This window comes from Coregonus lavaretus (genome assembly GCF_964263955.1).
Source record: "Coregonus lavaretus genome assembly, chromosome: 1".
Taxonomy (NCBI): Eukaryota; Metazoa; Chordata; class Actinopteri; order Salmoniformes; family Salmonidae; genus Coregonus; species Coregonus lavaretus.
Window position 1 is genome coordinate 66,985,891 of NC_139988.1, and position 11,513 is coordinate 66,997,403.

The following is an 11,513-nucleotide window of genomic DNA, read 5'->3' on the forward strand; positions in this document are numbered from 1 at the left end:
AATGCCATTAATTATAATCCACATCATAACTAAAATGTCCTGTTGCTGCAGGATTATTTTCCTGCTGTAGCAAACTGTGGCTCAAATTAAGATCCAACATCTGTACACTTGGTTGTGGCAGTACCCCTCAGTATCACAAAGCATACCCTCCAGTTCCTTGTAATCAATAGAACTGATTGTGACTCAATATCTGTCTTGCAGATCACTAGGGCTAGGTCACCATACATTTGATGTAGGGAAACGTTTTGCTGTTTCCCTCATGTAGCAGTAGTTGTATAACAGTCATTCTAAAAATGGGTTCTACCTCATTAAATAGAGTAGCAAACTGACAGTTCAGCGCTTGCTTGTTATAGTCTCTTAGAGTGATGATGTTTATTTTTTACACAAATACCTTTTCTCCATGAACAAACTCAGAGTATCAAGCCTTGACTGAAATGTTTCCGCTTGACCTATGAAGGATTACATTTACATTGTCAATGGCACACAAGGTCCAACTGAAACTTGGGGAGGGTGGTTAACTGCCGCTCTAACTGCTAGGCCACCTGCCGCTAAAGTAAATAGTAGGTGTCTCACCAGTAAGCTTTAGAGCCTAATTTATGAGAACCAATACTCTAGTGTAAACCTGAAAGCTGACATGCTTGCCAAACATGTTATCTATTGACTATCAATCTTGCAATTGCGTTAAAAGTTCAGCATGATTCTATGTTTCAGTGCCCACAGAGATTTCACGATGCTTCTACAGTTACAGAACTCATGCTTTGTGAGGTTGTCTGATCCCCCTCTCTCTCTCTCTCTCTCTCTCTCTCTCTCTCTCTCTCTCTCTCTCTCTCTCTCTCTCTCTCTCTCTCTCTCTCTCTCTCTCTCTCTCTCTCTCTCTCTCTCTCTCTCTCTCTCTCTCTCTCTTCCTCCCCTATACAGGGAGGAGCATCTACCATCCACAGAGATACACCTATCAAGAGCAGATTCACCAAACATCTACTTTGTGGTTCTAATAATTATCATGGGATCTACAAGTACATAATTCCCTAAAAAACTGTGCTGAAAAATAGAAGGCATTTTATATTTACACTGACATTAACATTGTCAAGTGAGAAAATATAAATGATAAATCAAGAGAACATTTAATCTCTAAAAGTTCTTCACAAGTATTAAAAAGACTTGAAAGAGAAGAATATAATGGAATCGTAAAATGAACAACAAGAGAACCACTTAATTGTCTTGTATCAGAGGTGACTTATCAACATATTAGGACTAGGGGTGGGTCATGACCCATTTGCCATGCGTGTTGTCATGGTGACCAGCCCCTCCACCCCTTCCCCCCTCCTCTGGTTGGTCCAGCTTTTACTTTGGCTCCACCACCATGGACCTCAGCTAACAGAGGCCGCGCCCCCATGTCCCAACCCCTGTAGCTGCTCCAATCAGGCAAGCCGAGTCATCTGTACAAGGAAGAGTTTAGTGGAAGTACCGGACAGTATTTCTGTGAACACAAGATACCTTAACCTACAAGAGAACACAATTGAGGTAAATATGCCTTTCTCTCATTACATTTACAGACAATTCATACATGTACTCATATGAAAAGAGTATGCTTTACGGCAGAGAGGTTTCATATGGCTACAATGTACCAACATGTATTTATCTCTCTCAACAGGTGATAAAGTCTGACACGTTCAAGCACCTGCGGCATTTGGAAATCCTGCAGCTCTCCAAGAACCACATCCGACAGATCGAGGTGGGCGCGTTCAATGGCCTGCCCAACCTCAACACCCTGGAGCTCTTCGACAACCGCCTCACGCTGGTACCGTCGCAGGCCTTTGAGTACCTCAGCAAGCTGCGGGAGCTCTGGCTACGGAACAACCCCATCGAGACGCTGCCGGCGTATGCCTTCCACCGCGTTCCCTCCCTGCGCCGTCTCGACCTGGGCGAACTCAGGAAGCTGGACTACATCTCTGAGGCCGCCTTCGAGGGCCTGGTCAACTTGCGTTTCCTGAACCTGGGTATGTGCGGTCTGAAGGACATCCCCAACCTCACACCCTTGGTCCGACTGGAGGAGCTGGAGCTGTCTGGGAACCAGCTGGGGAATGTCCGGCCCGGCTCCTTCCAGGGCCTGGTGTCGCTGCGCAAACTGTGGCTCATGCACTCCAAGGTGACGGTCATTGAGCGCAATGCCTTCGACGACCTGAAGAACCTGGAGGAACTCAACCTGTCCCACAACACTTTGCACTCGCTGCCCCACGATCTCTTCACCCCGCTGCACCAGTTGGAGCGGGTGCACCTCAACCACAACCCCTGGGTGTGCAACTGCGATGTCCTGTGGCTTAGCTGGTGGCTGAAGGAGACGGTGCCCAGTAACACCACATGCTGTGCCCGCTGCCACGCGCCCCCAGGCCTGAAGGGCCGGTACATAGGTGAGCTGGACCAGAGCCACTTCACATGCTACGCTCCTGTCATTGTAGAGCCACCCACCGACCTCAATGTCACAGAGGGCATGGCTGCCGAACTGAAGTGTCGCACCGGCACCTCCATGACGTCTGTCAACTGGCTCACCCCAAATGGCACCCTCATGACGCATGGGTCGTACCGTGTCAGGATCTCAGTCCTTCACGACGGAACCCTGAATTTCACCAATGTGACTGTGCAGGACACGGGCCAATACACCTGCATGGTGACCAACTCCGCCGGCAACACCACGGCAACCGCAGTGCTCAACGTGTCCACCTCCGACTCCAGCAACCCTTTCAGCTACTTCACCACCGTCACTGTGGAAACCGTGGAAACTAACAATGGGGAGGATTCCGCTGCAAGGCAGTACATCAACGAAACCTACGTACCACCAGATTACCTGGGTCCCACTGTTTCAGGAGGGGTACTGGGTAAAGGCAGGGCTGGATTCACCATATCTCCATCACGCTCATCTCTCTCCTCTCTGTCCCCACGAGCCACCAGAGCCACTGAAAAGGCAGTCACAGTGTCGATAATGGAGGTCACGAACATCCCTGGCCTGGACGATGTGATGAAGACCACCAAGATCATCATCGGCTGCTTCGTGGCCATCACCTTCATGGCGGCCGTGATGCTGGTGGTCTTCTACAAGCTGAGGAAGCAGCACCAGCTGCACAAGCACCACGGCCCCACCCGCGCCATCGAGATCATCAATGTGGAGGATGAGATCGGTGCCGGGGCCGGGAGCGGCATCTCAGGGGGATCGACTATGCAATCCGGGTGCGGAGGAGACGGAACCTTGAGGATGCATCACCCGGAAATAGTCAACCTTCCCAACATCGGGCGATCAGAGCATCTTAACCATTACTACAAGGCCAATCATTTCAACAACAACGTGATGGGTCTGAGCATTGGGACAGGGGCAGGCGCCGGTACTCTAAGTAACAAGAATAACCCGTCCCCACTTAACCAGCAAGGCCAGGATATCCCCATCTCCTGTACACAGGTTCCAATCACCTCAGCCACTTTCCAGACCATGTCCGGAAACGGCACCAACACCAACCCTCTTTCTGTTTCCCCACCTCTGCCGATGTCCCTCCCCATGTCCCCCATGGGATTACATGGATCGATCAAGGGTTTCATGGGTCAGAACCAGAATCCACAAATGGAGCCTCTTCTGTTCAAGGGAAACTCAAAGGAAAACGTTCAAGAGACTCAAATCTGAAAACAAAGAGTGAGGAGCGAGAGAGAGCGCACAGGGGAAAGACAGAGAGGGGATTGATGGCCTCTTAACGTGGCGAACGATTAAAACACTACAGTGCATTGACATTACACCAGGAGAGAGGATAGACTGACACTGCAATACACAAACACATAGACTGGTCAGCGACAGTGTACTGAGCCAAGGATTACCACAATGGGCTACTTGTGTTTGTAGTAACGATCACGGCAATGGAGTTCAAAAACGAACAGCGCTGCAATGTAAATCTGTGCCAAAGCAAATGTTTCTTGCAGTTTCTACGAGTTGTATTAACATAGAAAAAAATGCCTTTCCAAGTACTGTAGTCGTGGTTGGCCAGTCAGTCAAGACGTAAGACACGCACAGCACTGACCACAGTGACGTTTGGAGACATTGCAGGAAAGAATACTAGAGACATTTCTCTTTCACAGAAAATACTTGTGCAAGACACTATCGTATGAACTCACTAGTCTCACTTGAGGCTGTAGGTAGGCAGAAATGGAAGGACAAAAGGGACATACAGTACGGTACAGTACAAACTACTGTGAAAATTCCACAGATGACATAAATATATTTTCATTTTAATATGTTACATTGCAGACTCCAATGCAGAGATATTTTGGAGGATGTATGAGCTGTAATAGTTTGTTTTGTGAATAATCAGGGGCGGTGATTGTGAAGGTTGATTATACGATACATATGTTTTGAGTTTGGCTACTCCTCCAATACATAAGGGCTCAATTGCAACACTCATTGTGAATCTATGAATTTGGCTGCCATGAATATTGAAGAATGGTAGGAGAGTTCCCACAGTTTTCTGTTTGGCTAGCTTTTTTCTGTGTTTCACTCCCTCAACAGTGACGATAACTGGACACTTCTGTTCTTGTTTGTTTTGAGAGTATATTCCATATATTTCAGCAGGCTACTTCATTATTCAAATAAGAGCTCCAGATGCCAGCATATACATGTACCATCAGCAAATTTAGGTGAAATAACAAAACACATCAACAGTGAGCTAATACCTTGCAAAGACTTTTATGGGCAATGGGAAATGTGTAACTCGACTCAGATCAGTAGCAAGAAATTTGCTATAAGTGGCGAATTTGATATGAACTCCTTTCTCATGGTGACCATTTTGATGCCACATAATGCTGTCATAAGGGTGATTAAATTCCTGTCTTTGCAATGGCATTCAGTGGGTGGATTCGACCACCTTCTTTGTTTTAGTGGAACAGAAATGTATGATAATAGTATTTGGTTGTATGACAATTGTACGAACCATCTTTTTACAGTGTACCTTTCATGTGTTAATACCATTTAAAGCTTTGTGCATTTAAACTATGTCTTCAATTATTTTTGCTTAGTTTGATATAATGTGTACAGTTGTCTAGCCATGTACCATTCACATGAAATAAATAAATCATATATCGAGGTCTGGGCGGTCAATGGAAACCAACTGAAAACATGCAGTAGTTATAAAGAGTGATCAGTAGGCTACATATTTCAATCTAGGTTGAACCTATATGGTATACGATTCACCCATTAGTCATCTTGGAAATCATATTATGATGTCTGTTCTCTTAATATCTCAGGACAGGCTTTTAGTCATTCTTATGAGGGAGTTACATTGGCATTAAAAGGCTGCTTAAAATGACACAGAATCCAGTTTGTCTCCTTAACCCCAAGAAAGTGGTGTGAATCAACACGGAAAACTGATATGAAAATGGTTGTTGCAATTGAGAGCAAACTGAACACTCCAACTACATTCAAGTGAAAGACCGGTTGTTGCAAATGAGATTAGACGTGTGTGATGGTAATGCTACACACAGAAGTCTTTGTGTATATGGAGGTGATCTTGCACCAACATGCTGCTCTGTGTAATTTGCAAACCACTCAACAATCGCTATTGCTGCACTGCTCGCTCCTCGCAGTGCTGCATACATTTTCAGAGCTTGAGTGGGTGGGAATGGCTGGGTCTTCTGATCTACTCGTTGTTATACTCCGGTAACGAGTGCACCGTTTTTAGGAAATAATTATTATGATAATGATCAAAACAACCATGATAAAAATAACATGAATAATAATATGATAAATTATGATAGAATATATGATAATATCTCTTGTACATTTACATAGGGATTTAAGTTAGTTCGATCAGTATTAAGATATGAAAGGAACATACTGAATAACAGGGCAGAATTACTTGTTAATGCAATTTGTCAGTTCTCAATATCACTCAGTTAATGTGTTGCCTGTAGTCTTTCTGAGATGAGACAGTCAAAACGACTGACCAACCAAGGAATGATTAGGGAGTTGTAAAGCAATGTTTTCCCTGACGTTTTACACACATTTTCAGTAATTATGGTACTCCTCCTCAAAAGGAGTGAAGTAGAATGATGATATAGTATTTTAGTAATGTGGCCCGGCAGAGAGTTCAACTGTTTCCCTACTGAGACGCTACTAGAATATAAATGAAGACTAAAAACTCCAACATATGGCTACACTGTTGATGACAGTTGATGTGCTACATTTGGTAACTGCGCTATCAGGTTTCAAAGAGCATATTAAATACCTCCTGAATATGCTAGTAGAACAAGAAAGTCCTTTCTTAGAATTATAATATTTGGCAGTTTGATGATCAAAATCACTATTCTACCATTACTTTTGTCACTATTGTACCATTGGAGAATCAAATATATTATTTAAGCCATACTATTATCAATATTATTATGTTATTATTGTTATTATTATTAGAATTATTAGAATTATCAACCACCCTGTTACACCCTGAAGTTAATGGTGTAGTGAATGTCTACACAACTGGAATATGATGGAGGAATTACACAACAGGAAGTACTATACAGTTACTACTAAGTCATGCCCCGAGTAACAACATCAGAAGAGAACACATGAACTTTGACAACTATGTCTTCTTCACTCTACTTCACAGAAGAAGGTGATGATGGCCTCTTGCAACAGATGGAATACTGAGTGTGTTGTTTGTCCCGCCCCTTGTTACAGCTGGATGCTACAGCCCAGATGCCATTTATTTTGGTGTCTGGAGCAAAATTTGATAAATTACACCGAATGTGGATTACTATTACTTCAGCCACAAAATTGTGAGAAAAATAATGGAATACTGTATTCTAAACCACAAACTGACCTTTTGGTACGAGATTTCATTTGAAAAATAGAACAAGAAACTGAACTATGTTGTTGTTTGGAAAGCTTTTTAATGATGCGAAATAAATGAAGTTAAGCTATAGAAAACATAGATTTCTTTAAATGCAAAATAATAAAAAGTGTCATTTTTGTGTTTCATTTGTTAAATTTTCCTCCGAAACTGTTGGTTGTATCTAAAGTGTAATATTATTAATATGGTCATTATCATTGTACTGTCATCTGTATAAATCATAAACCCAGGGATACAAAATGGTGGAGTAGAAGGTTTGAAACATTGTACTACTTTTCTATACCTTTGGCCAAATCAATACATATGGTATTTACACTTCTATGATTGTCATACAATGACTGAGAGGTATTATACGTTGCTGTCTATGCCAGTTTGGCTTAACTTTCTGCCAGCTGTAAATCATATTTCCAATTTAGAACTATTCAATACACATAGTTCCAATTTAGTTTTTGTTGTTGCTTTCCCATCTTGAGCACCACGTACTACAAAATACTTGAGTTTTAACAGTTAAGCCGGGGTTACATGATGATACATTAAGTTATGGCGTGGATTTGATAAAACAAAAATGAAATTAATTCTGAAAAATACACATTATTCTGTGTGTTTTGTCATTTTTTGTTTTAGTTTTTTAAGAAGAAGAGGAAGTTAGTACTTAATTGACCACTAGCCCTGTGCCCATATTTGGTCAGAGACACATCCATGGAAGTGGTGTCAGAGTCAGCAGGGGTTTATGTCAGAGTCACTTTGAGTTGATATCATTGTCGCTTGGAGTAAGTGTCCTAATATGGACACCGTAGTAGACAGGTGTGAGTCACTGCTGTGGACTTTATGAATTATTGTCTGAATCTTACACTGCAGTACGGCCTAATGCCATTGGGCTATGAAAGTACGCTCTTAATCAATGCATGAGTGGAAGTCATTGCAAGTTCGTTTAACTACACATGAGTAGGTGCTCTTTGTTGTTGTGATGTTGCTAGCTTGCTAGCATGTTGAGCTGTACAGCAAGTACCAAGGTAATAATAATTGAGGTGGCCTGACATACTGTCTTCATAATATTTACATAGGAGTGACAAAAAGGCCTACCATCTGTCAGGGCACACAATACAAAGTAAAGATATTTATCTTTACAGTATTTGACAAAAAATGACATTAGATGGATTTTATCCTTGGTTCGTCTAGATTAACTCCTTGATTTGACACACTGTTAGAACACAGCACATGGTTTATTTTATGGTCAGAATAGTGTAACAGTCTGTGTTTTTCACCCAATTAGTCACAGAGTAATGGTTGAGAACAGTTACCAACATCTGGTTCATCATACAAAGGTAAACCTAACTTCCCATAACCGCTGGTATAAGCCTACTGTACTGGAATCATAGTATGTTCCACTTATTTGTCCCAGTTTCATAAGGTTTATTGCAAATTGATTACAACCAATATAAAGAAATGTGGAAAGCCAAATAAGGTATACATTGATGATCCATTTTGCATTTAGCATTTGCAACATTTGATGATTTGTGACGCTTATGTGCCATGTTTAACTAAGACTACTGTACATTTGGGACACTATTCAATTCTCTGGGGCATGTTTATATGTGGTTGTCCTCCTGCAGCCCCTGGAGATCCCCATTGGTCCCTGGTGACTTTCTGTACAACGTATTGTTGGAACAAGCATCACAATGCAGTACAGACATTGATTGGATCTAAAGAGATGGGTTGGTAGCGATTGGTGAATTGTAACAGAAAAACAGAGTTAGATTTGTAGCTGCCAGTAAGGATGGTGTTTATTAATAAATTGAAGGAGATAACCTCGAGCTGCGATGAGGCTTGAAAGCGATCGCACCCAAAACACCTTGAGGTGAAAATTCTAGTAGATAAATCATAACCTGTGTTGCCAAACACACAGAATAAACTGAAAGGAAATAAATGTGGGTTAGTGAAAGAAAAAACATCTACATAACATCTATCTCTCGTGCCTTAAGTATGCTTTTATGTCGACAGAACAGGCAGATTTAGGTAACACATAAATAGTAATATTCTTAAGAGGCCTTGAAGAGAGAAGCGGAATGCATCGTATGCGGCGACGGAAAACAAATTTAACACACATCCACACTAAAAGATGAAAGATAAAATGCTGGAATGCAAATGTGATTAGAGGAGCGTGTGATCTTAACACGGACAAATGTGGCAGCGCAAGGTGATCTTGTGAAAATACCTTTCTCATTGCTCAAAGCAAGGCACAACCAAATGTACTGTGGGCAATTTTTTTAACATTATGCTATGGCTCTTCTAATTGTGACCTGACTAATTGAAATGAAAGGGGGACAAATTGTTTTTGTTGATGGATGCGACTTTCCTCCCCATCGCTGTCCCCTTTACCTGGATCAAATTGTTTTATCTATCCTCTCCCTGAGCCTCCCTGAGCCTGCTCTCCTGCCCTGTTTTTCTTTTTCCATGCTATCGTTCCCTTCAAATTCAATAGCCTCCCAGCAGTGATTCTCAAGGGATTCCCTTTTCACTCCCCTGGCCAACAAATATACTTCACATATACTGCAGCGTCTGTTGGGAGACTGACAATACATGAACTCCACTATGGAGCTATGGAGCAGAGGTGTCACGGTGCGTGGGCAGCTACAGTAGTGCCTTTTCTCTGGAACAATGGACATTTTGTTTTTTGCTGTAGGGAGGTAGCATAATTCTGGGCATGCCTACAGTACATGCATACAAGAGCAGTTTATGGTAGCTATATTCAAGTGTGGATGTAGCATCAATGGCTAGATCCTGGTTGTGGATTATGTGGTCTGTTAGGGAATTGAGTGGATATGCTCTGCCTTTCAATGCCACTCAAAGCCTGGGACTGGACTAAATTTCCCAGCTACATCTAAACGTGAGAGAAAGCCTAAGGAACAGAAGACATTCAACTGAATAGGAGTTAGTGTGAGTATTAGGGATATATTGTATTAAATGCAATTATTTTACACTCTCTCAACCAGCTTCATGAGGAATGCTTTTCCAACAGTCTTGAAGGAGTTCCCACATATGCTGAGCACTTGTTGGCTGCTTTTCCTTCACTCTGCAGTCCAACTCATCCCAAACCACCTCAGGAGGCTAAAGAAATTTGGCTTGGCACCTAAAACCCTCACAAACTTTTACAGATGCACAATTGAGAGCATCCTGTCAGGCTGTATCACCACCTGGTATGGCAACTGCACCGCCCGCAACCACAAGGCTTTCCAGAGGGAGGTACGGTCTGCAAAACGCATTACCGGGGGCAAACTACCCACACTCCAGGACACCTACAGCACCCGATGTCACAGGAAGGCCAAAAATATAATCAAAGACATCAACCACCCGAGCCACTGCCTGTTCACCCCGCTATCATCAAGAAGGCGAGGTCAGTACAGGTGCATCAAAGCTGGGACCGAGAGACTGAAAAACAGCTTCTATCTCAAGGCCATCAGACTGTTAAACAGCCATCACTAGCACATTAGAGGCTGCTGCCTATAGACATAGACTAGAAATCACTGGCCACTTTAAGAAATGGAACACTAGCCACTTTAATCATGTTTACATATCTTGTATTACTCATCTCATATGTATATACTGTATTCTACACTATTCTACGGTATCTTAGTCACTTAAAAAATGTTTACATATCTTGCATTACTCATCTCATATGTATATATGGTATTCTATACTATTCTACTGTATCTTAGTCCATGCCGCTCTGACATCGCTTGTCCATATATGTATATATTCTTAATTCATTCCTTACTTAGATTTGTGTTTATTGGGTATATATTGTGAAATGTTAGATATTACTGCACTGTCGGAGCTAGAAGCACAAGCATTTCGCTACACCCGCAATAACATCTGCTAAACACGTGTATGTAACCGATCAAATTTGATTTGATTTGAATTCTAAATAAATCACAGACAGTGTCACCAGAAAATCACCCCAACACCATCACACCTCCTCCTCCATGCTTCACGGTGGGAACCACACATGCGGATATCATCAGTTCACCTACTCTGCGTCTCACAAAGACACGGCGGTTGGAACCAAAAATCTCAAATTTGGACTCATCAGACCAAAGGACAGATTTCCACCGGTCTAATGTCCATTGTGTTTCTTGGCCCAAGCAAGTCTCTTCTTCTTTGCAGCAATTCGACAATGAAGGCCTGATTCACGCAGTCTCCTCTGAACAGCTGATGTTCAGATGTGTCTGTTACTTGAACTCTGTGGGCTGCAATCTGAGGTGCAGTTAACTCTAATGAACTTATCCTCTGCAGCAGAGGTAACTCTGGGTCTTCCTTTCCTGTGGAGGTTCTCATGAGAGCCAGTTTTATCATAGCGCTTGATGGTTTTTGCGACTGCACATGAAGAAACGTTCAAAGTTCTTGAAATGTTCCGTATTGACTGAACGTCATGTCTTAAAGTAATGATGGACTGTCATTTCTCTTTGCTTATTTGAGCTGTTCTTGCCATAATATGGACTTGGTCTTTTACCAAATAGGGCTATCTTCTGTATACCACCCCTGCCTTGTCACAACACAATTGATTGGCTCAAACGCATTAAGAAGGAAAGAAATTCCACAAATTAACTTTTAACAAGGCACACCTGTTAATTGAAATGC

General features: G+C 42.4%; 1 protein-coding gene across 1 annotated transcript; it reads left to right on the forward strand.

Moving 5' to 3' along the window:
- Positions 1 to 1,278: 1,278 nt before the first annotated feature.
- Positions 1,279 to 3,752, forward strand: LOC311131602 (leucine-rich repeat-containing protein 4B-like; the record flags this gene model as incomplete). Its single annotated transcript, XM_084164671.1, has 2 exons — positions 1,279 to 1,521; positions 1,652 to 3,752. 2 exons carry the CDS (start codon positions 1,279 to 1,281, stop codon positions 3,665 to 3,667), a joined length of 2,259 nt encoding a protein of 752 aa, XP_084020797.1. The 3' UTR covers positions 3,668 to 3,752.
- Positions 3,753 to 11,513: the final 7,761 nt, after the last annotated feature.